Below are 26,546 nucleotides of genomic sequence, written 5' to 3'. Positions count from 1 at the left end.
TGGGGTGATCACTCTGAGGGATGGGAGGCATCCCTGTGTGGGGTGGTCCCTCTGAGGGATGGGAGGCATCCCTGTGTGGGGTGATCACTCTGAGGATGGAATGCTTCCCTGTGTGGGGTGATCACTCTGAGGATGGGATGCATCCCTGTGTGGGGTGGTCACTCTGAGGGATGGGAGGCATCCCAGTCTGGGGTGGTCATTCTGAGGGATGGGAAAAATAGATATCATGGTGGAAAATGGACCAGAAGCCTAACATGGCACATGAGGAAGGAGTTCTTAAGCTAGAGAATTAAAACCCTGCAAAGGATCGTTATCCTCTGACACTTGAAGCGCTGTCATAGGTGAAAGGTCTTTTGCAGACTTAGCCCTTTTATTCTGGGATGTGGTTGGGGGTCCACATAGAAATGGTGTCTGAAACTATAGAGACCAAATTTTTGTTTCAGTGTGAAGATATACCAAGAAGTATCTTTTTATGATTTCTATATTCACTATGGAAAACCCAAATAAGAAAGTATAATTAATATTAATTGGATACTATTTTCTTAATTAATGACCCTTCCCTGTCAGAGAAGAAAATAACTTTGTGGACATAAAGTTCTATGTTGCTTTGATATCTATATGGATTAAAAAGGCAATTTAATATGGTTTGGTTAAAAACTGGTCTCAAATCTGAAAGACTTAGGTTTAAGAAGAGAATTTTATATTTATTGGCTGGGTGATCATTGGCAAGTTATGTACTCTAAATCTTTGTCTCCTTATCTATAAAATGGTGGTAAGAATAGTAACTACCTCTTTATGAGTGCTTGCACTAATAAATTTTTGGTGAATAAATGAGGGTTTTAAAATTTTAATGAAGAAGGAATGTATTGTACCCGTCATAGTACCAGGTGCACAATGATTAAACAGTGATGGGTGTGGAAGTGATGATAGTGATGACAGTCGTCGTAAAATTGTCTCCATTTGGAGATGGATGTGGTTGTCTATGCAGAAACTCTGTGGAATTTATAAAATATCTATTAGAACTAGTAAGTGAGTTTAATAAGATTGCCAGGTACAAAATCAATATACAAAAATCAATTGTATTTTACATAATAACAATAAACAGTTAAACTTAAAACAATAGTGCCCTTTATGTATCAAAAACCTGAAGAGTCAAGGGATAAATTTAACAAAGATATGTGAGATCTATAATCGGAACCTATGGAGCACTGCTTAGAGAAGTAAGGCTCACTATTAGAGAGATATGCCATTCTGGGGGTCAGTAGACTAAAAGTTATAAAGATGCCTAATCTTTCCAAATTGCCCTATGGGGTCGATGTAATTCCAATCAAAATTCTAGTAGGTTTTCTGAATTTCTTTTGAGTTCTAAAGCTGATTCTACAATTTGTACAGAATCACAAGGATCTGGAGTAACCAAACAATTTGAAAAAGAAGAGCTAAGTTGAAAGACCTACACTTCTTGATTTCCAGACTCATAAAGTTACATTAATCAAGACAGATTAATGGAACAGAATGGAGAGTCCAAAAATAAAACTGTACATGTATCAATTGCTTTTTGACACAGGTACAAAAACAATTCAGCAGAGATAGTTTAGTCTTTTCAACAAATGGAATTGGAACAATATCCACATACAAAAAAATGAATATATCTTGTACCATAAAGAACACTCAAAATAAATCATAAATATAAATGTAACACCTAAGACTGTTAGACTAGAAGAAAGCATAAGAGAAAGTCTTTGTTAGGCAAAGATACAATACCAGAAGCATGAGCTCTAAAAGAAAACTTGATAAATGCGAAATCAAAATCTACAATTTCTGATCTTCAGACATCACTATTAGGAGAGTGAAAAGATAAGCCTTAGAGTGGGGGGAAATATTTGCCAATCGTATATTTGGTAAGACTTTTATCCAGAATATATAAAGAGCTCTCAAAACTTAAGAAAACTAACAACTCAATTTTTTAAAAAACAGATGAACACTTAATCATAAGTTAAGTTCTTTTCTGACGGACAAGAAGACTACTTTAAAAGATATTCAGTATCATCAGAAAGATGCAAATTAAAGCTACAGTGAGATGCCATTACATGTGTCTTACAATATCAGATCACAAGTGAGGATGTGAAGCAACGGAACTGTTTGTATGTACTGCAAATGGAAATGTAAAATGGTGAAAACAGACACCTACCCTGTGATACAGTCATTCTACCCCGAACATATTACTCAAGAGTGATGAAAATATGCTTCCATCCAAAACTTACAGGGTAATGTTCTTAGCAGCTTTTATTTCTAATAGCTAAAAACTAAAAGCAACTCAAATGTCCATCAACAGGTCAATGGTTTAAAAATTAGTGATATACCCATATAAAGGAAAATTACTAAAATGAAAATGAAAATAATTATTCTGAGTGAAAGAAGCCAGAAAAAAAAAAAAAAGAAACACATACTATATGATTCAAGTCCTATAAAATTCCAGAAACTGTGGCATAATCTACGTGACAGAGAGCTCTTCTGTGGCTCCCTGGGGTCAGGGAGAATAGGCATCAAGGAATTAAAAATGGGAAGGCTGATACCATCTTGATTGTGGTGATGGTGTCATGAATATCAAAACTTACTAAATTGCTTTAGATATATGCAATTTACGGTATGCTGCATATCTGAAGTTTTCAGAAAAGTGATGAAGAATGCATTGTGTTTGTTACAAAGTTAAGGGCTCATGCCATGTGACTTTGGCACTTCTTGGTCAACTTCAAAAGTGAGTTTTTGATCGATGAAAGAGTTCATGTAAATTTACATTTTTTGGTTGTGACCATGTAGATCATTATTATCTCTGAGAATAGACAAGGAATGAAGCAATGCCATCGCTGGACCGCTGGACTTTGATGGTGTTAAATGTGATTTAATGTGATGCCTTGGAAGAATCCTGTAATAATTTGTACATTTCAGAGCCATTCTTCTCATTTTGTTCTCCAATTTTTGGATCATAAAGCTGACATCTGAACACTGTGTTCCAAGACACTCATTCACACTTCTAATTACTTAGTAAATATACCCATAGGCATATTTTAACAAGAGATCATTCTAATTTTTAAAAAAAGTTGTCTGACCCTTCATTAACAGTAAAATAGAGTGAAATTCCACCCATGCATTTAATTTGTATTAGTGAAGACCTCTGATCCAAGGATTCCTCAAAGTCTGTGATATTTTATCTTCCGGTTTGACAAATAGGAAAAAAAGAGAATTTAGTGACTTCTAGGGATCAAAAAGCAGTTGTATGACTGCAGATCTCTGCATGTGTGTGCACTTGTGACTGTGTGTGAGTGTGTGTGTGAGAGTGTGTGTATATGTGTGAGTGTGTGACAGAGTGTGTGTGGGTGTGTGGGGGTCCATGTGTGACTGTGTGTGTGTGTGTATGAACATAGTCACGTACACATGCAGCTGCACGTGTGTCTGGTCATCAGGAAAGGTGGCAAACATGGTGGAACACAGCACTTTAGGAGGCCAGGGTGGGAGAACCGCTTGAGATTAGGAGTTCAAGAACAGCTTGGGCGATATAAGGAGAACTCATCTCTACAAAAAATACAGAAAAATCATCTAGACATAGTGGTGTGTGCATCTGCAGTTCTAACTACTGGGAGGCTGAGGCAGGGGGATCGCTTGAGACTAGGAATTTGAGGCTGTTGTGAGTTATGATCGTGCCACTGCACTCCAGCCTGGGCAACAAAGTAAGACCCTGTCTCTAAAAAAGAATAAAAAGAAATAAAAAAAAAAGACTGAAGAACTTCTCTGATTTTCTTGCTTGGTGAGTTATATTCTCTTTTTAGTGGCCTTACTTTGTTGTTTCTCGGAAGGACTGGGCACTGTCATGAAGACTGCACGAATGCCACATGACCAGCGAAGGAGCACGTGTGGCATGGTGACCCATCCCAAACATCCCACCTGTCCAGACTGCCCCTGCTTGGGTGTGTGCTTAGGTATTGCTTTGGATTCACATAAATTTAACATGGACTCAGCATCTACTATGCCATAATCATTTTACCAAACTTTGTTGTACATGTAACAATTGCTGCAATACTGAAAGATAGGTAGGAAAACTAGGGTTGTTTGGGTCAAACATCTTGTCCAGGCAAACAGAAAATACTGGAAATGTAACAGGAGCATCTGTGGCAGAGAGACTTGAGTTCTTCTACAGTTATCCGTGAGACATTGAGCAAGTCACCAACTTGGTGCTGTCATCTTTAAGAGAGAACGATAAAGTTTATGTTATAGGGAAGGTGCATTGCAAGTCTCAGAGCACATTTTAAGTCTTCAGTGAATGCTAGTTCCCTTGCCTATATCCCCTCCCAGTTCTAAATTCTTTGCCCTTCTCCATCAGTCTAAATCAGATGAAGCTGAGTCCTTCTGGCCGTTATCCCCCAAGATAGATCTTTTCATTAGAAATCCGTCTTCTCAACAGGACTGGGAGTCTTTAGGACAGAAACTCTACCTTCTCACTGATCTCTCTTTCTCACTGTCCAGCACAGGGGCCAGTAAGTGCTTGTGAAATGAATAGACAGGTCTCTTCATGAGGAGCCTCACAGAATCAGAGCATTTTTTGGTGAACTGTAAACCTCACTTCAGCTCACACCTGCCATCTCTTTGTTTCCTTCCAGAGACTTATTAATTCCCTGTCACTTGTCCACCTCTGACTCGCACAGCTGTGGTCTCCCTGGGTGGCAGCACCACTTCTGTCTGCATGGCAGCCCATAGCTGTGACTGCTGTAAGTGTGCCCCCAAACCAGCCATGGTGTTTGTGATCGGCTTGTGTACTGTCCTCAAAGATGCACTCACACCGGGCCGGATCGTTAGCCCTCAGAGGCTTCTCTGGACCCCAATGTCTTGCTGATTGATACTCTGCTCTGTCTCAGCCCAGTTTATAAGGTTATTTCTTATTCATTCAATTAATGAACACCTATCACTGTGTTTACAAGCAGCATTTTTATACTGCTCCTCTTTTTCTTCCTGTTGTATTTTCTGGTACCTACTCTTCTTCTCCTTCTTCTTCTTCTTATGTTTTTTATTTGAGACAGGGTCTCACTCTGTTGCCCCAGCCGAGAGTGCCATGGTGTCATAGCTCACAGCTACCTCAAACTCCTGGGCTCAAGTGATCCTCCACCCACAGCCTCCCTGCGTAGCTGGGATTACAGGCACCCACCATAATATCTGGCTAGATTTTCTATTTGTAGTAGAAATGAGATCTAGCTGGTCTCAAACTCCTGAGCTCAAGCAATGCTCCTGCCGTGCCATCCCAGAGAGCTAGGATTAGACGTGAGCCACCGTGCCTGGCCTGGTCTCTGCTCTTGCGATGCCACCTGGGGATTTCCTTTCTCACTTCCATTTATCACCTATAACACTACCACTTAAGTTTTGCACATTTCCATTGAGAATATTTAAGATGATCTTTTATCCCATGTCATATCAGTATGAAGGGTTCTTTGGAGAGTCATTCTGGAGCTGAAACTTCAACATCAATTAGGTTTTCTCCCTTTGAATTCTTTGGCTGTTCTGAGTTTTAGGCAACTTTGAATATTCCAGCCTGTTTCTGAACAGATGCTCTCCTTCCTCCCAGTTGCTGTACTTGGCAGTTTGCTTATGGAGGTTCTACAGGCCAAGTTATGTATCTAATTGAGGCAAAAGTCCAATAGGAGTGCAGAGGATGGAGGGGACTCCAGGCAGAGCTGAAGGACTGTTCCTGGACTCCTTCGATGGATGTCTTTTATGATATAAGGATTTACATGAATTTCACGCTTTCTGTGAGCCTCCCGGTGTTTTCCCATCATGGTGGACATTACTTATGATCCTGTGCTTGATCCTAGCGGTAACTGTGTGAGGGCTGTAAAGATGTACAAGGGCACTGTGTTTTTTCTTTCTATGTTTTAGGCTTTCTGGCAGATATCTGATTCCCTGGTTGGCACTTGTTTCGACCATGAAATGGGAAAGATGTGAGGGAGTGCCCTTAATTTAAAATGATTCTCCATGAGCATCTCGTACTGGCTCGGGCGCTATCAGAGCCCTCTGCAGAGTTTGTGAAGGAGACAGAGCTCATTCAGAGTGTGTGCTGGGATGGCTTCTCTGATGGTTGTGGAATAACTATGACATTTGATTTTCAGGGAAACGATGTGAAGGAGGTATACATCCTAATAGGCAAAATATTTTCTGTTTTAGAAGGCAAAGAAACATTTGAAGGCTCTTTCTTGTTTTTGTGAATGAACAAATAAAATAATTTACCCTCGGAGAGTTTTTTTGTTGCATGAGAAATCAATTCGATGCCGGGTCAAATGAAGGTATTGACTTGCTACTGTTCTGATTTCCCTGCCTGCTTTCTTCTCGCTCTTACGGGAAGACTCATATTATCGCTTCTCCCTCTCTCTCTCTCTTTCTCTCTCTCTCTCTCTCTGTGTGAAAATGTCTAGCTCCAAAGTTCAAATAAAGTGTTGTGAATATAATTAGGCTTCACAAATGGTAGAAGAACTATTTAATATGGTCTTGCAGAAAATCATTTTCTTCTGTGAAGAGTGACATCCTAACTTAATCTCATACTACGGGTTGGGATGCTTTTTTCATTCTGCCAATATCATTTCGCACAACTCTGGAATTTGGGGTTGTTCACTTCAAGTGTCTTCCCATTCTGCTACAGCAGTCACACTTTCTCCGCTTTCTCTCAGGGGTCATCACTGCTGCAGACATCCTTGATCGGGAGACAACAAGTTCATACTGGCTGACAGTGTACGCCACAGACCGGGGTGTCGTCCCGCTGTATTCCACCATCGAGGTCTACATTGAAGTGGAGGACGTAAACGACAATGCACCCCTAACCTCAGAACCTATTTACTATCCTGCTGTCATGGAAAACTCTCCAAAGGATGTATCTGTCATTCAGATCCAGGCTGAAGATCCTGACTCCAGTTCCAGTGAAAAACTGACATATAGGATTACAAGTGGGAATCCTCAGAATTTCTTTGCCATCAATATCAAAACAGGTAAGGGGGTGCTCACATGGCTTTTTCTAAGCTGGCATGTTCCAACTTTTAAATGCATCAGTCTGACACCTGCTGCAGCCACTTTTTTATTTTGTCTAAAGAATAGTATGCTCCTTATTGAGGGTAGTTTCTGAGAAGGGGTGTCTTCCTCTGACTGTTTGGTATGTTTTAATTTCGTCTGAGCCTGAAATGCAGTGATCAATAGAAATCAGAGACTTTCACAGAAAGCCTTAGACTTACTTTACTCATAATAACAAAATGTGGTTCCCAGACCACTCAGAGAGCCAACTGCTTCCTTCTCTTTCTTGGGAAGGAGTGACGTGGCCCGTGCTGGCTTCTTTGGGTAACTGGCTTTGTGATGCCTGAACTTCCAGGAACTTCTCCTTTGCTTGGCCTCAGTCTGGCTGGCTGTGAATGACTGTTGACCTTAAGCCCCAGACTTTTTTTTTGTGATTCCTGTACTATCCTTCAGTGAAGTGTCGATGTTCAGAAGAACTTCCAATATCTCAGTGTTAATTAAAATATGCAAAACTTTAATTTCTTGTTCTTTTGCTCCAAAAGTTTCTAGAGATTATACTGGAAACTTCATTTGTTGAATAAGGATCAGTAACAGGTGTGCAGTTTGGTTGATTACATTCTGATATGAGTACATACACTGGGGAAAATGCTTTGCAGAGTAAATCTCCAAGGTTCACTGCTGTCTTTTGATTTTCCTCTTGTTGAGCTCAACAAGGTAGTAAAACACTCAGTGAGCGTTGTGATGGAGGGGATTTTGTTCTGTTGACATTTAGAATAATGTAATTTTATTTCACCCTGTGCAAGTGAATTAATTACTGGTCAAAACTTAATATACTTTGGTATTAGTAGGTGTGGACAGACTTACCTGACAAACTACTGATCGAGTGGGTAGGTATTTCTCATGCCTTTATTTGTTAAAGTATAAACATACAGCTGATCCCAAGCTTTTTATGAATGTTAGATTCTTATTAACATAATTTGAAGAGAACGCCAATGTTTTGTTTTTTCTCTCCCAAGACTATTGATTTTCTCTAATTGTGAGGGAGTTAGTCGTTTTGTTAAGCATTCTAACAGTGTGGAATCAGGATTTGATGTGTTTTCTTATAAGACAAAGGGTCATCATCTGTCACCTGCTTGTCCCCAAAGGAGAGAACTCAGAGATTTGGAGCCTGGCCCACCCTGTCAGAGCCCCAGTCGGTGGAGGAACTCCCTGACACCCCCCTACTGTGCTGGGAAGCCCCCTACTCCTGATTTGCTTTTGCTATAGCAAAGAGCTTCGTGAAATAAATTCAGTCACTTAACAGATAAATTAAAGAGCTCCAGATAAATTAATTCAGTCACTTTAGAAATTCAAGAGTAAGGGTGGGGGAGGAGGGAGAAAGAGAACTAGGACCAAAGAAGGTCTCATTTAAGATGTTGAGGGCACAGACATCTTTACATTTCCCAGCTGAGTGAGTCGGAAACACCCCCAGTCAGCCTGTGGGTCTCCTGTGTTGATCCCACTGCTACTGAGTCCTGAGTGGTGGGTCCTGGACAAGTCAAAGCAGGGCAGAAGGGAAGTCTCAGCTGTTCTTTTCCTCCACATAGGAATTAAAGTAAAGGGAGAATAACTGTCACAGGGAAGAATTCAGGTTGGAAGATTTAGGTGGGCTGTGCAGAGAGGAGCACACGTACTCACGTAACTAAAACAGGTGTCTGCTCTTCACCTTTTGAGAGTTTACACATGTACTTTCAGAAAACCCCATACTATCATAATTTCTCTCTTTTTGCTATAGATTTTAAAAAGTGTGTGTGCCAAGAATTTCATATTTGCCTAACTTGTCTGATTGTCCAAAAGGAATAGATAGTTCCCAATCATATAATAAGAAAATACTGGACTTTCTTTATCCATTTATTTAATCACCAAACATTTATTGTACCTATTAATTTCCAAACAAGATCTAATAAGTAGGATTATAAACTTAAGATATGGTTCAAGCCTTTCAGGGACCCAAAGTTATAGGAAATTAACCAATCCTTATAGTGAGAGAGTACGGCAACTGTTTGGGGTAGGGAAGCTTCACTCAGTGTGGGGTTAGTGAGAGCGTCTGCAGGGAGGGCTTTGCAGAGGAAGCCACATTTGGGGTTAGAATTCCTGTGTTTCAGATCCTTGCTCTATGTGTTCTAACATGGAAAATCATAGACCACCGTGTGGAAAATAGACTAATTCATCCAGTCCTGACCTCACCAGCTTCGTGACCTTGGCCAGGTAATTGAGCCCCTCTGAAATTCAGTTTTCTGTGAGAAGGGGTTGGTGCGAGGGAGATAGGAGTCCCCACTCGAAATGCTTTGCACGGTGCGGTGCCTGGGGCAGCGACATCCCACAACAAAATGTCGTCCTTACTAGTGTACTCTACTTACAGGCACAGCAGTCTCTCCTCTGCAAAATGAGAGTGACCTTTCTAACTCCAACATGAAGAGTGAATGTGCTGATGTGTTTGAAGGCTGGTGTTTACCTGTCAGAGCCCTTAGGAATCATGTTATTACTCTGCCTGTTTCTAATGAGATTCACAGAGCCCCAAGGCCAGTGAAATTCTGACTAGTGTGTTTTCTGAGTATCATGTTGCCTATAGAACAAATTTCAGCCAGCCCAAGAAATTCTCTAAGAGAAGCCTTAATTTTTGGCATTCCCTCCTGTCTCTCTAAAGTTATTTTTATGCAATATATATGTCCATATAACACTTTTCCAATAATGAAGCAGGAGGTGTCGCTAACCAGTATATTTAAGAACGATTTATGCTTTTGCTTTTTTTTAACTGGATGTTGACTCTAGTAAACTGACCTTTTATTTCTTCCTTGGCAGTAGAATTGGAATTTATAGAGTTTTGTTTTGTTTTGGCAATGTGCTACATAATAAATAAAGATTAAAATGATTAATGCAAACGCGCATAATGTCAATACTTATAGTCTACAGTTTATAGCAGATAACAGATGTACCCAACCCCAAAATGGAGAGAGATTTCTCTATTGAACGCTCTGTTCTCTATCCAAAGAACAATTGGGACCTTTCTACTGGACCAAGAATCACAAATCAGTAGTCAATAGATTTCTTCACTAATTCCTGTGGCTTAAGAAGAAAACCAAAGCTGTGATGTTGTAAGGTGTCTTCTGGTCTGTGCAGAGAGCCCTTGATTAACTCCAGGCTGAGCAGCTGATTCAGTCAAACGCAGCCTGCTCACTTGTTCTGAGGCAGCACAAACAGGCTGGTGTCCACTTGCCTCTTTGGGTGACCAGGAATTTTATTTGTTCCAGCTTATATAAGGAAATACATGCTGGCCACTCATTTGTCACCCAGGGTAAACTGGGGAACAGAGATGGGAAGTTCCCTTAAGTCTTCGGAATGTTTATTTTTGCCATGTCTACGGTACAGAAACCACTTAGCACAGGCTCAGCATGCCAGCATTTAGTGGAGCAGTCAATAAATGTTAGCTATTATTGTCATCATCATTCTATATTCTCCACTAGAAAAAAGTTTGTGTACGCTGTAAGCATACTGCTTTGGGACTTGCTGTCTTTTGAGGAAGGCATCTTTGAAAGGCAGCGGTGCCGTGCCTTAGTGGTGGGCATGCAGCCCCGGAACCTTCCATTCAATCTTGTAAAGTGCACTTTTCATAAAGCACTGTTTATCTCTAGACCCCAGGTATTGGTAAAACAGGTGCACAGTGTGAGACAACTAAGTTTCTGTATTCAGAGAATTTAGTTTCGCCACACATATGATATACTTAGGAGGCAACTGAATAAAGCAGTTCATTAAAAATAACAACAACAACAACATAAAAGTTTGAACTCTAAGGACTATAAACTGTGAACAGGACAGCATGTCAGAGCAGGGCAGGGTGGTGGTGGGAGCTTCTCAGACCAGAAAAGGGCCCTGAAGAGCGAGTTGCTCTGCAGAGGGAGAAGACAGGGGACAATCCAGGGAATACAACAAGTGCAGCTGACTTTGAAAGCCCGTTTGTTGCTACTTGAGCTAGTTTGAGAGGCATGAACTCATTTCAAAATGAATTTTTAAGGAGTCATCAATGTCTGCAGTGCAGTAAGATATTAAAAGTAGCAAATGTACACATTTCTTTTCCTTTTGTTTTGGGGTTTGATAATGTTTAGGTTTTAAAGGACCTTGGTTTTTTTAATTATCTTCTTTCTGAGAGGCCCACCTTGAAATAATTATTTTAGTAGGGGAAGAAAAAACACACCTCAGCCCCTTCACTCTTCCCTGCCCCTGTAAAACATACATCCAGGATTAGCATATGCTGTATGCAGAGTCTGTGTCCATGAGGGGACCCTTGCTTAAGGGATCTATCAATGGTCCATTATTCAGGGCTTAGATTTTCTAAATTTCTTTCTGCTGTGGCTCTGTCTCCCTGGACACATGTTTGCTCACTGGCGCCTCCATCTGTATGTGAGTAGAGGTGAAGCTAAGCTTTCTTTGGCTTTCTGACAGCATCTTGAGATCAACCTGAGGGAAGTGTACTTTATGTGTAGGTAGACCAGCTGCCTCTATTGCAGATACTTTGAGAGGAAGAAATTGTCTTTAAAAATGTGTCTGCTGCAGGGAAACTTTAGATTCTCCCTTTATTGATTACCTGAGGTATGGACATTTTAAGGGAGGAGGTAGTATATTGAAATATTGGTTGTCCTTAGATTTTTAATCAGCTCCAAATAAGGTAGTATCAGCTCGACTTTTGGTATATGGTATAAGACGCAGAGGGTGTTACAGTGAGGAGTAACAGAGAAAGAAATCAGGCCACACCCCAGCCTCATGATACCCACCTGGTGACCTTACGGGACCAAGTTTGCATTTTTAACAAGTTCTCTGGCAATGGTGCTGCTTCTCCAAGAACCTAGGGAGCAAGGCTCCACGCCAGTGTTTTTTAACCTTTTTTATCTCACAGCACACTTGAACCTATAGTTAAACTGCTGTGGAACACTTAAAATTATGTTGATCAAAAAAAAGTTTAAAAAAGAATATACTTATTGTGCTTTGAACTTCTTTTGAAAATAATTTAATTAATGATTTTTACAAATGTTTGCAGCACACCTCAGATCCTCTCTTGGCACACCAATGTGCCAGGGCACACTGGTTGAAAATCGCTGCTCTAAACTTTAGTTAACCAAGAGAAACAAAAGTGGGAGATAACAGGTGCTGAGGGATCTGAGATACAGATACATCTGAGGACAAGACAGCCACCTTTGTGAGTCATCTAACATGTTCACCTTCAGCGCTCTCTCCACCCACTCCCCAAATCAATTCTTACATTAGAGCCTGTGCTTTCTGCTTTATGAAATGGAGAAAAAAAAAATGAAATTCTGTCTCTTTAATGATCCATGAGCAAAACATCAAATGGATTCCTAAGACTTGTGGTTAGTAAAAAATTAGGGTTACATAATATTTGGATATATTTGTATTATTTCCAAAGATACAGAATCAAGTAGAATTTGTTGTCAAGTATAGTTCAGACCTACTTTAATGAATAAACAAACATTATTTGATTTTCGGATAGCATTATACAAAAATGTTAGCTCGTAAGGGGGTTCAGAGATAATTTGGTATCTTTAAGCTAAACTTTGTGTTTTCACACAGCTCTGTGTGGTGGTAATCTGCTTAGAAACCCATCTTTTCTAGGAAAAAAGATGGAACCCTTTAAAAATACAGAGATTTAAAGAAAAAAAATACAAGGTGAGGGACAAGGGCACAAAATATTGGTGCTTTTCCTTCAGTGTGAGCACTGGAAATCTCCTGTCACTGTCTCTTATCCCTTGTTTCTTTCTGGATGGTGTAGATTTTCCTGATGGAAAGCTAAATTCTCCTGAATGGGTAGGAAAGGCTGCCGGCTGATGCGTTGATATTCATAAGTTCAGGCACAAAGCAGATAATGTAGCGAATGAGTATGTATGAAACTGTAAATCACCCTTGCTCCTTCTTTCAGCCATGAAAGGAGGCCTTGTCCTATAGAACATTAAATTGTGTTCATTTAATCCAACAAGTCCAGTAGAACAAATCAGGCTCATGCAGATTTATCACAGGGGGTTATTTAAATTCAGCAATGACCTTTGCATCTATGCGAATGTGCTCCAAATGAACAAGGACAAAGGGAAATTTCCTGCACTGTCATTATGTCCCCAAGGAGGCTGTGTGTGTCCCCATTGATCAGCTCACGACAGCGGGCTAGGGGTGGAGGATAGTGGGGTTCCGAGGGTGCAGAGGGCTTGCTCAGGCTGGACCATCCAGCCAGAGAGAACGTGCTCCCTCTTGAGCTGGACTCAGGCTCTGCTTTTCTGTGGCTTAGTTTTATTTGGATGCTTTTGTGCAGGTAAGTACCAGTCTTAGAATTTCTAAACCCTGATACTGTTGGGGCTCTACCACATCAGCACTCCTCCCTCCAGATGTGACAATCAAAATATCTCCAGACGTTATCATGTGTCCCCCCATGGGGTAATAGCCCCAAGTGAGAACTATTGACCTAATGTGAAATACTTTGTAGGATATCTTTCTATATAGCCCTCGGCAAAGTTCGCTGTCCAAGATGAAAGGCTGTGGAGGTGTTGCTACTGTTACCTAAAACAAAATGTGTCTGTGTATATATGTATACACACATATATATAATGTGTGTATGTGGACACAAGTATTACTATTAATAAAAACATGAAATAAAATTTAGAAGGGAAGAAACCTAAAGCTGCTTCTCCCTTCCCTCTGACTGCAGTATTTTAAAGGCCCTATGAATACTTGAAATCAAATCCCGTAGAAATAAAAGAGAACAAAACAATAACAAAACTTTAAACAGAATAAATGAGGATGAAGTTATCATTTTCTCAACTCTTTGTATTTGGAGAGGATTTGGCTGACAGCAAATTTCTCATCGGATTCTGTTTTGAACAGCTTTCTCTAGAAACTAGCAGAAAGAGATTATTTCGAGTTTATTTCCTAGAAATGCTTAAGTAGCTCCAAAGCCTGCTCCTGCTAATGCCAGCCTGCTTGTGGATAAAAATGTGGATTGTCTTGTCCTTGGAGTAAAAGTAGATGTAAAAGGGGCAAGAAAAATCCTTCAGATGGGATGGGAGTTCTGGATCCTGGATCCTGTACCTCTCTAAGGTCTCTGGTATCCCTGTGGATGATGTGGTGCTCTGGGACACAGCCAGGGCACTGGTAGATGTGTGGGAACTTAGACTTGTGTCCCAGATCCCCATCTCTGGATACCTCATAGGATAGTGAAGACTTAAGTAGGAGGCTGGGTGTGGTGGCTCACACCCATAATCTTAGCTCTCTAGGAGGCCAAGGCAGGTGAATCACCTGAGCTCAGGAGTTCAAGACCAGCCTGAACAAGAGCCAGACCCTGTCTCTACTAAAAATAGAAAAACTAGCGGGGCATTGTGGCAGGCACCTGTAGACCCTGCTATTTGGGAGGCTGAGGCAAGAGAATCACTTGAGCCCAAGAGTTTGAGGTTGCTATGAGCTGTGACAGCACAACACTCTAACCAGGGTGACAGAGTGAGAGTCTGTCTCAAAAGAAAAAAAGAAAAAAAAAGACGTAAGTAGAAACTGGTGCCACCATCAGTAACAGGAAGTAATTTGACCTCCAAATTTAGTCAAGTTCCTAAGGACAGCTTAAGTACTAGGAAAAAGTATGTGTTTAACCCCATTTTTGACAGATTTGAATCTTTGAGTTAACGTGATTGTTATGTGGGAAAGAATTTTAAGGTGTGTATGTTTAGTAAAAGTGAATTACAGGCAGGGATGGGAAACCTTGGTGAAAGGAGAGGAATGAGTAGGCTTAATCTCTCTGATAAGGCAGGGAGGCCATTGCCCTTCCTGGGAGCCTACCCCAGGCTTGCAGGCAGCTCATAGGCGTGGCTCAGCGGCAGAGGGCTGGTCCTTCCTCAGGGCTCATGCTGCTGCTTCATTCCGTGCTGGTTTGTGTCCTGCCAACCCACTGGGAAGAGGTGTGTAGGAGGGGTGCTTTTTCCAGATAGCCAGCCTGCCCCAGGGCTCAGCTGCACCGGACATTACTGTTGTCCAGCTGCACCGGACAATGCTGTTGGACATTACTGAGAATTATCCGGGAAGGGGATAGAGTCATGCAAAGAAAGCAGATGATGGAGTTGTATTTATATATAAAAAACATTGATTAAGGGCATACATTTCTCTTTTATTTTTTCTATTTGGGCATTATTTCCACAGTAGTAATTTACTGTGTTAGTCTATGACTTTCTTCTGTTCTGAGGGAAACAGTGAATTTTAATTGAAACCATTGCCTTCCTCTTTCTATTCTTGGCTACCACTGTTAAAGAGACTCCTAGAATCTTTCGGAGTTACGAGTCCCCTCCTTCCCTAGTAAAAGGGTGGGAAGAGGAGCCTTAACAGAGAGCAGAGTCTGCTCAGTACCCACTTCCTGCTGGCTTGTTAGCTCCTTTAGTGATCACTGTGATTCTGGGCAGACATTGGGGTTCAGGGAACATGACCAGCCCAAGGCCACCCAGTTGGTCAGCACAGAGCTGGGATTGGTCTGATTATTGGGCTTACTGCTATAAACGAATGTGTCAAATTTGAAAAATGTGAGCAAACTCAATAAACACATTAGTGACCCTAGGACTTTGAAGCTCAAACAAGTCTTTCAGATGACTGTGCACACACTTTGTTTTATAGCTGTATGCGGAATTGAATTTTGTACCCCCCAAAGATGTGTTGTGGTTCTAACCCCTCACCTCCTATCTGAGAAGGTCACCTTATCTGGGGAATACATCTGGGAATTACATCTACATCTTTGTAGATGTAATAGGGTTGGAATGAGGTCATCCTGCATGAGGGCGGGTCCCAATTCAGTGAAGAGTGTCCTTATGTAAAGAGGGAAATTTGGACACAGAGGCATTGATGCAGAGGGAAGTTGGTGTAGGGGAGAAAAGTTATATATTTTCCTTGCCCATCATAAGATTCACGGCTAAGATTCCTATAACAAAAGACAGGTTAACAAAAGAAAAATATACAAATTTATTTAAAGTTTTATGTAACACAAGAGTCTTCAAAAATAAAGACTACCCCCAAACCAAGGGAAAACTGTATTTTTATACTAAGATTTGGTGAAAATTTGACAGTCAGGTAGTAGTATAATAGGACAAAAGAGTGTAATAGACTAACGGTAATAACCTTGGAACTTGCCACAACCAGTTTGTTTAGCTTCTTCCTGGCCTCTTGGTTTAACATTTTTTCTCTAGATAGAAGTCAAGACACCTGTCACATGAGGGTCTTCAAAAGAGAGAGGGGGTGGAAGACGGTTAGAGAGACCTTCCTGTTTCTGCAGTTTTCTCGGTTTCCTTCAGCTTGAAAAATACTTGGTATGCCAAGGTATCGTATTTAGGAACCTTGAGCCCTAACAACATCCTTGGAGGCAAAGATTGGAGAGATGGTGCCACCAGCCCAGCAATGCCAAGGATCACCAGCAACTACCAGAATCTGGGAAAAACCAAAGAAGGGGGTCACCTGGAATCTTCGGAGGAAGCATGTATCTGCAGATACTCTGGTTTTGGACTTTCAGACTCCAGAAAGGAATAATAATAAATTCCCATTATTTTAAGTCACCCAGAGTTTGTGCTACTTTGTTATGGCAGTCCTGGGAAAGGAATATGAGGTAGAATCAGGTTATTGCTCCAAAGATTGAGGTTCTCCTATGGAAAAGAGACCACTTGGCAGAATCAAGAGCCACTGACTCTTAGGGCAGAGCTCTTTTCATGGTAAGAATTTTAAAGAAAAAGAATTTTAATGGTTTTTGCTCTATTCAAGTTTGGTTTCAAAAAACTGGATTTGGAATACTTGTGATCTAGTTGAGTTAGTTTAATAATTTGAGCAGTTGTAAAAGGGGTAGGAGTTGGGTGAGGGACTATGTGGCATTCAGTTACCACAATCGTTTCAGGACTCGAGAAAGATCATCCACAGATATCGTGTCTTGTGGGGGTGTTTCTGTGGACGGCCACAGGTCATGTGGAAGTTACCATGGCCTGGCATTCACTGTGCTTCATAAATCTGGATCTCATCAGTTCATTCACTTTGTCATTTCTCAGCCTTTTAATGCCTATTCTCTAGAAGCACTTTTCTTTAAAAGTATTGAAGTTGCTATCTGAACATTTTCCACAGGATGAAGGATAGTTTCACTATTGACCTTGAGAACGGAAAGTCCACTTTTAGTGTTCTTACCACTTTATATTCTGGTCGTGTCATTTTCTGTCATCTTTGACTTTGTTCCTAGCTTCTTGACATTCTTATAAAAAGTTGCAAGTGTTTTTCTAAAGCTGTATTAGTGTTATAGAAATCTATAAACTTTACTTGTGTTGAGGGCGATTATTTTGGGAAAGCATATGAAACTCTAATACTAAAATGACAAAACCCACGTGTGAGTTATTGATGACAGCAGTTTCATTACTTTGTGGCAAAATGACAAATATTTGGGTTTTGCTTTTCCATGTCATAGTTGGGCTTCACAGTAAGCCTGGGAGGGAAAGAAGCCACCAAGACGGTTAGTGTTTAAGAGCTTGGACACTAAGACCAAATGTCTTTGCATTTGTATCCCAGCTCTTCCACTTTCTAGCTGTGTGATGTTAGGCCAGTTACTTAACCTATCTGAACTTCAGTTCCCCTGAGAAAACAGGAGTAGTTATAGTAATAATGAATTGTCTTGCCAGTTAGATAAAATGAATTAATACGTGAAGAGAACTTTAAGGAGTATTTGGCATGCAGCGTACTCTCAATAAATGTTAAATGATATTATCTACACATTTACAGAGTTTGTTTTAGCTAATTTGGCATCTACATTGTATGATTAAGACCTTAGAAAGTTGATGTTTTCAAACTAGGAATAAGTACAACACTTTACATAAAGGGTTGTTAAATTTCATCCTGTCAGATTGTGACCATGTGTCATGTTGATGCTATACACGTGGTCATCTAAATGAAGCTGTGGCTGACAAGCGGACAGTGATGGGGATAGAGAAGGAACCCTTCCTCAGGCTTCCAGAAACCCTGTCCCTACTTTAGATGTGTCAACGTCCCAAGAATAAAATAGTATGATGCCTTGGAAAGCACGTGAATAGTTGGCCATGTCCTCACCTGAAAATCAAAGAGTTTGAGCCAGTATCAGAAACACCCCGACAGCTGTGCTGCTCCTCTGTCCCCTGCTCCCGCAGCCGACATCACGTATCCATTACAGAGAGCTCCATACTTGGTCCACTCTCAGCATCCCTTTCATCCTAACACTGGTGGTTTGAGAGATGATTTTTACTTATCATTGAGGGCCTTAAGACCATCTCTATCTCTCTAATTGTGTCTGAGCCTATAAGTGGTAGTGGCCTTGAAGAGAAGGAAAGAAAGGGATGGAAGGGAGAGACTATACAAATGCAGTTAAGCAGGTCTTGGTGGCTCACACAAGAGGTGAACTTGAGAGTTGAAGACAACCTTCAGAGTGTGGTGAAAAGGAGCGCCCGGTGTAAAAGCTCACAGAGAAGGCACCTTGTTGTAACTCTGCTGATTCTCCAAGTTCTAACCTCAAATCCTTCCCTTTGTATCTCAGACATTTAGATTGAAGTAGATACTGGGACCAAGATTCTCTCTTCCAGGAATTGGTTATTGGGATTCAGAGATAATCTCTAGCTGTGGTGGAAATGAGGAGTTCTAAACCTGAGAACTGTAGGGTGCCCGTGTGCATGAAGAGGTTGAGAGATAGACAGACAGATAGGCAGCTCTGATAGGCTTGATCCTGAAGATGTCCCAATGTCTGGTCCACACATTACTAAAACCCAGCTGTGCTCCTTGTCCTTAAATTCTGTACTCCACTCTTGTAGTTATAATCTATAATGTTGCTGTCAAAGTTTAATGGGTTTTTCTTTATATAAGCAAAGTACCAAAACAGACTACTGTTGTGGATACAGAGTCAGAAGAGAGGGTCAAGAAAGAAGCAGTGTTCCCTGATGTCAGTTGCTACACAAATGTCAAAGACAGATGTCTTTAGATTTGGTAATTAGGGGAGGTAACAGTGATAGGCATATGTCTTTGTAAATCACATTATTGCTTTTGACCATCGCTTTTTGTCTTTGAGATATGAAATTCCATGATCACCATCTAAAATAACACAGTCTCCATCCAGCGTGTGCTCAATTAAGCCCTGTTTCTCTTTTTTAATAGTTCTTAGATGGATAGTTTCTGGTTTAAATTTTATCTATAGTATTCTGTAAAAAAAATTGCCAATGATTTTGTTAAAAGTGAATTCTATTTTAGATAACTCTGCTTATCTTTGAACTGTCAAGCAAGAATTGCATAATAACCACTTGTTTTCTTAGAATGTCACCCTGGGAAATTCATGCAGTGTTCCCACGAGAAGGTTGGAATCCCCTCAATGGAAAGTGTGTTTCATTCACATACTAAGCCATATGGCAATGGCTAAATTTCTTAACTTCTTAAGGTTCATAAGTAAGATAGAGATATCGAGTTGTCGCAAGGTTTGAATGGGCTAGTGTATTTTATAAAGCACTAAAGGCCATTAGTCTTGTATATATGAAGAGCTCAACAAATGTTCACTATTACAGCTATTTTTAAATGCATTAGGAATTCTTGTCCTTCAACATAATTTGCTTATAAAAATCTTTTCTTAAAAACTGGTGAATAATTAATTTGTTTAAGTGCCTTGAAACTCTACAATATATACAACATATTCATGATTTATGAGTGCCTACTGTATATATGTAGGTGAGTTGACCACTCAAGGGACTGTAACAAACTGGCCAACATGTGGAGGTGGTCAACATAAAGGGCGAGGCCTACTGTATGGTACGTATATGTGGTGCATGTCTGGTCTATGAAATTTAGGTTACCTTAAGGAGGTGGTCAGTGTAGGGAGGTGGTCACTTATGGAGGTTCTACTGTGTGTGTGTGTATCAGTGTAAGTATATACCAGGTACTATATTATTTACAGGGGATACAAGATAAATAAAACAAAGGCTCTTCCCCTTAAGACCTCTCAGTCCTGTATTATTTCACCATCAACTGCCATTTATTGCTACTGTCACATAGCTTTGAAATGAAGAGATTAAGTAAATAATATTAAGGTTTCTTATGGGACTTTTTTAAGGCAATAACAAATGATTATAATATTTATTGGCAGTTTTAGGAAGGAAAACCCCTGAGAACATGAGTGAGGAGATGTAAAATAAATCCATCATGTTAGAAATAGACTATTATAAGCAGAAAATGCTGAGCCTTGGCTAATGCACAATTTTAACTATGTGGCCATTGCAGATGCTTCCGTTAAGCAAGATAAATCCAATTTCACCTCCCACCACTTAAGTAAATTTCTCTTCTCTGTAAAATTTCCTATTTTATAAAGACATACTTCATCTTGACTGTGTACATACTAAATTGTTCATTTTTTACTTAGTTAAATTGTTTTCTGTCATAGTGAGAAATGCTTTCTTCTGAAGAAGTGATGTCCATGTGTGGGAAACGGGGATATTTGTTAAAATGGTTTATTAGGAAACTATATTCAGACATATTTCTGCAATTTTAGTTTTTAAGTCTTTTAGTACCCAGTGAAATGTCTTTTGGTGTAAAGTGAGCATATATAATCAGTCTCCAAATTCTTATTTTTCTATTTAATCAAATATAGTTGGTGAATTTACATTTGCCTGCACATCTTTGGAAATGTTAGAGATGTTTTCGATAGCACTCTATCAATGCTTTCCAGGTTGTAATAGCTAGTAAGTGAGTTACATTATTTTGTGCTTTCACCCCATATTATTTAATACAGCTTTATGGATTTTGGATTCCACACATTGGTGGGGCAAGGACACAAAGAAATAGGAAATTTCTCAGGCCTAAAGAACAAGTAGGCTCTTTAGGAGACAAAAACCCTTTATGGTGTGAGCAAAGCCTCTGTTTGAGGGTAGATTTCCAGCTTGTTGTTAAAGTCACACCTTAGAATTTTAGCCGTATCTCATATATCCAGAGACAGAGGGTATTATCCATAAATTATTTCAGGTGACCAAAGTTTAACCCTTTGTGTGCCAGAACAAAGAAGTTCTAGACCACTTTCCAAAGTATATCAAATGCATCTTTCAATTTTCCAACACCGTCTGCTGGACAAAATGATACAAGCAGAACGGCTTTGTGGGCCTGAACCCTGTGCTGTCCTGGAGGGCCCTGTGCGCTCAGAAGGGCCCCCATGTGTTTGGTTTAATGCTTTCCTGTCACTGTATGGAAAGTCTTCTTCATTTTTTCACAAGGGGCTTGGCATGTTCATTTTGCACTGGGTTGGGCAAGGCATATAGCTCATCATGTCTACAAAAATTTTCATTCGGACTGTCCATTATGATCCAGGGCTAAGCAGTGTAGAAGCATCCAGGTCACTCTCCTTGGGCTCAGCTTGTCTGTTGTCAGGTTGCCTCTCTTTCCAGCGCTCTGCTTTCTAATTTGCTGCTTTTCGTCTGCTGAGACATCACATAAATAAGGTATTAGAATAGTAAGTAGGCTGAGACTCACTGCATTCTAAAGGGTGACCTTGAAGACTCCTCCTATAGGTGAAAATGTGCCTACATCAATAGCCAGGCTTTGCAGTGTTTATTCCCAGGATCAGAGGAACCTCTCCTGGATTGATCGCTTTAGTGAAGAGGCTGTCTCTGTATAAATACCAGGTGGGACCATGCAATTTTGGCCTATTTTCATTAAAGGAAAATTATTGTAAATAAGCTATATTAAAAGCCCACATGGTTAAAATTAATACAAGGATAGAAGGTAAGAAAGTGAGGTTTTCTTTAATGAAACTCTTGTTTCACAAATCTTATGATTTGTGAAGGTTTCACTGCTGACTACAACAGAACCTTTTGGATTCCATTCATTCTGCGCCTTCAAGGTGTTCACGTGCCTTCCCAGCAGAGTTCTCGCTTGGTGCCTTCATGTCCTAAAGCAAACTATGGAAGACTTTTTTGACACAAGTCACAGTTGCTAAGCTTCTCGTGTAAGAACATGACTGCATTTTTTGCCATCTACAGAAACTCGTACCAGCTAAATGATAGTTGGAGGTTTCTCTAGGCAATGATCCTAGTTTTCTTCTGGTGCAGTTTTCTGGTTTCCAATATTCAGGCTGCAGCAAAAGGAATTAAAAAGGAAGCAAAGCCAAATAAATGTATTGCAGATATTTTAGGTCATTCCTAGTATAGGAAATGGGCTGGCAGTTGCAGCATAGGAAAATAAGACTCATCAGAGTGGGGAAAAGGTTGCTTCTTACCCCTCACTTACTCACTCACCATTTGTCCATTCATTCCACACTCATTGTTGTCATTGAACACCTGCTGATGGTGCTTTTCACAGAGCAGATGCTGTCAGGAAACTGAACAAATAGATGGATGAATAAGTAAATGAATCATATGTTTTGTATAATATGTGCCATTAACATTCCACACTGAATAGTATTCTGAAATTTTCTTGACCAATAGCTTTTTAAAAAACTTTTATTTGACATTTGAACTATTTTTAAAATGTCGTCTCTGTATTCACTTGCCTCTGAAGAATTAAGGAAGTTTTATATTGACCTAGTCTGCAAGTTGTCAGAATTCACACAGTACTGAAAAATTTCACAAGTATTCATAAAAGAAAAATAAGAGATCATTAATCCCTCTTTAAATTCATTTATCCTAGGTTCTCAAAGGGCTTTGGGAATTAGAGCATCAATTTTGTGCCAGGTCTTCATGTTAACTGAAATAGTTAAAGGCTTAGGTATGGTTAAAACAATGTCACAATGCCCTTCTAGTCTGTGACACTGTCATTCTATTATGTTTGATTTTTATGTGATTTGATATGTGGGAGAAGAAAGCAGGTAATTATTTGGCAAATGCCTTGTAGTTTTAGAAATAGGGGAAATATGGGAGTTGATCTTTGCTAATAGAAATCATAATAGTAATTATAATCATGACTGTAATTTATATGCAGCCTTATGGTATTAAAATATTTACATACTTTGTCCATGATAGGCATCGAATAACTTGATTTATAAGACGCAAATGTACATAGGGAACCTAAAGAAAGGTTCTCTAAAATTAGAAGTTTATACTTCAGAATCAAAAACAACAACAGACAATACAGCTGACTGATTTTTTTGTTTGTTTATTTTTGTTTTTGAGACAGAGTCTCACTTTGTTGTCCTTGGTAGAATACTGTGGCATTGCAGCTCACAGCATCCTCAAACTCTTGGGCTCTAAGTGATTCTCTTGCCTCAGCCCCCCAAGTATCTGGGACTAGAGGTACTTGCCACAATGCCCTGCTATTTTTAGAGATGGGGTTTTGCTCTGGCTCAGGCTGGTCTCAACCTGTGAGCTCAGGCAGTCTACCTCTCTTGGCCTCCCAGGATGCTAGGATTACAGGCATGAACCACTGCACCCACCCCCACGCTAACTGATTTTTGACAAGGCACTAAGACCACATGATAGAGAAAGGATAGTTCTTTTTGGGGTTTTTTTGCAGTTTTTGGCTGGGGCCAGGTTTGAACTCGCCACCTCTGGTATATGGGGCCGGCACCCTACTCCTTTGAGCCACAGGCTCTGCCAAAAGGACAGTTTTTTTAAATAAATGATGCTGGGAAAAGTGGATATCCACATACAGAAGAATGAAGTTAGACACCTATCTCTTACCATATGTGAAAATCAAGTCAAAGTCTATTGAAGACTTAGATATAAGACCTGAAAGAAAATAAGGGAAATGCTTCATGACATGGGTCTAAACAAAGATTTTTAGATAAGACTCCAAAAACACAGACAAAATAGCAAAAGTAGACAAAAGGGATTTTATCAAACTAAAAGGCTTCTACACAGCAGAGGAGACAACAGAGTGAAAAGACAACTTAAATGATGGGAGAAAATATTTGCAAACTGTGCATCTGACAAGGTTAGTATGTATTATATATAAGGACTCAAACAATTCAAGAGCAAAAGAACTAAATAATTCAATTTAAAAATGACCAAAAGACATTTCTTAGAAGAAGACATACACATTGCCAATGGTTACGTGAAAAAATGCTCAACATCCCGCCATGATCAGCGAAATACAAATCAAAACCACAGTGAAATGTCACCTCGCCTCAATTAGAATGGTAATTACTAAAAGGACAAAAAATAACAAATGCTATTGTGGATATAGAGAAAGGGGAACTCTTTTGCACTGTTGGGGGATTTAAATTAGGATATCCATTATGAAAAGCAATTCTTGAACATATGAAAAACAGAACTACCATATGACCCAACAGTCCCACTACCAGGTGCAGATCTAAAGGAGATGTGGTCAGGGTGTGGAAGAGGTATCTGCACACCCACGTTTATTGCTGGATCACTCACCATAGCCAAGAGGGGAAATCAGCTCAGCGTCCATTGATAGAAAAACAGATGAAGAAATGTGGTATATATGCACAATGGAATATTACTCAGTCATAAAAAGAACAAAATTCTGTTTTTTATAGAAAGATGGATGAACACAGAGGACATAATGTTAAGTATAATCAGCCAGGCACAGAAAGACAAGTGCTGGATGACCTTACTCATAGGGGAGTCTGAAGAAGTCTGTAAGGAGTCTACCCCGTGGAAGCAGAGTGGTTACTAAGGCTGGGAAGGGCAGAGCAGAGCAGGGGGTGGGAACAGGTGCTCAAGGGGTATAAAGTTACAGCTGGATGGGAGTAAGGAGTTCTGGTGTTCTGTACACAGTGAGCTGACTGTGGTTAACAATGTTGTCTTTTAAATTTCAGAATATTGAGAAGAAAGGATTTTGAATGTCCTCACCACATGCCCCAATTTTATTTTTATACAATGTATACATATATAGACATCAGTCTATATCCCATAAATAAGTAGAATCATTATGGGTATATTCGTAAAAATGTCAACAGATAAATATAAGCAAGTAAATCACCCTATTTAGAGCCTTTATTTTTGAGGACGGCTATCCATTGTATTCATAGTTAAAATCAAGGGGGGTTGGGGTTGGCAAAACTAGGGCCATATTCTACACCACGTTAGGAACAAAATACTGAAAGCAATAGGTATAAATAAACTCATTAGAAATAAACTAAATGCAACATGCTCTGGCCTTTAATGAGTTGATTTTGCTCTGCCTTGCTTTGGGTATTATGAATTAATTACTTTAAGAAACAGGTATGAACAACCTGCTGTGGGTCAGGCACTGTGCAAGGGCCTGGGAGTATAGACTGAGTAACACACAGGTGAGGGCTGTCAGCGCGCAGTTCCCACTGACTTTTGTTCAGTTTTTATAGTACTTCATTTCACTTCTATTGATCCCCACTGAACATGATTCCTTACCCTTTATGGCTTTAATTTTTCCCTGCATCCTAGGTTCTTTGTCAAGACAAAAAGGATTGTAAACCTGCACTTCTGTGTATTAGGAGAGCTGCTCTGTGTATGAGCCCTGTAGTCAGCCCTTGGGTGCAAAAGTCTCAGATGGTTCTGTTGTGGCGTATAGTTAGACACCAAATATTCCATTTTCTTTACTTCTTACTTTATCTTTTTTTTTTTTACAGGCGGCCCCCCAAATTAGAATAGGTTCAGAGAGACTCTCTAAAATGTTCACATTTCTAAAGAGTTGTTGATGGAGAGAAACTGGTATCTTTTCAAAGATAAGTGTTGAACACTAGTTTGTTATACTCTCAATCAGCTGTGCTCTGGGACAAACTGTGTCTGTCAACATCGGCCTCCCCCAACCTATGGTAGTGTGAAAGCCGACATTCAACACGCTCGGCCTGAGCGCAGTGCTCCAGAGTCTTGCCCCAACCAAGAAAGCTCTTAGAGGGGATAGAGCCTATGGTGCCTCCTGTGTTCAGTGCCCTCTGGGGATCAAGAAGGAGACACTGGCTGCCTCAGCCCTCGGTGAGTTCCTGGTTAAGCAGGAACAGCCACTCATAGCCATTTGGGAGCTAGGCATGACTACAGAGAGGTGCTAATGCTGTCCTTAGGTTTAGAGACATACATTTGCCAGACCCTGTGCTACAGACCTTATTGCATCTCCACAGCTGTCACAGACACATGCTATAATGTTCTCTGCTGTGTAGAGATGCTCAAAGAAGTTTGGTGTCGCTCTGTCAAAGCCCAAGTACTTCCTCAGCCTCTGAGGACAAGTCTGATGTGCTCCATGCTTAGTCCCTCCATGGCACACAGAATTACCTCTTGTCCTCTTCACCTCCCACCTGCCCACCTATGCACTGCCCTCTGCCCTCCTATACCCTCCTGGACTCTTCCCCTGCCCTCCTCTACTCTCCCCTCTGCCCTCCAATGTGCTGCCCTCCACCCTCCTATACCTTCCCCCCTGTCCTCCTGTACTCTCCCCTCTGCCCTCCTCTACCCGCCCCTCTGCCCTCTTGTACCCTCCTCTCTGCCCTCCTGTATCCTCCCTCCTGTATCCTCCCCCCGCCCTCCTCTACCCTCCCCTCTGCCCTCCTCTAC

The 26,546-nt window shown here is 40.5% G+C and overlaps 1 protein-coding gene across 1 annotated transcript in view; it reads left to right on the top strand.

The window, feature by feature from the left end:
* Nucleotides 1–26,546, top strand: part of FAT3 (FAT atypical cadherin 3) — a 541,807-nt gene that overhangs the window by 166,128 nt on the left and 349,133 nt on the right. Inside the window, exon 2 of the mRNA XM_003780826.2 lies at nt 6,705–7,019. Within this exon, the coding sequence (XP_003780874.1) occupies nt 6,705–7,019 (315 nt within the window). The remainder of the gene's footprint in view (nt 1–6,704; nt 7,020–26,546) is intronic.

The sequence above is a fragment of the Otolemur garnettii genome, unplaced genomic scaffold (assembly GCF_000181295.1).
Source record: "Otolemur garnettii isolate 467f Iridium unplaced genomic scaffold, OtoGar3 scaffold00001, whole genome shotgun sequence".
In the NCBI taxonomy this organism is placed as follows: domain Eukaryota; kingdom Metazoa; phylum Chordata; class Mammalia; order Primates; family Galagidae; genus Otolemur; species Otolemur garnettii.
This window is presented reverse-complemented; position numbering and strand designations above follow the sequence as displayed.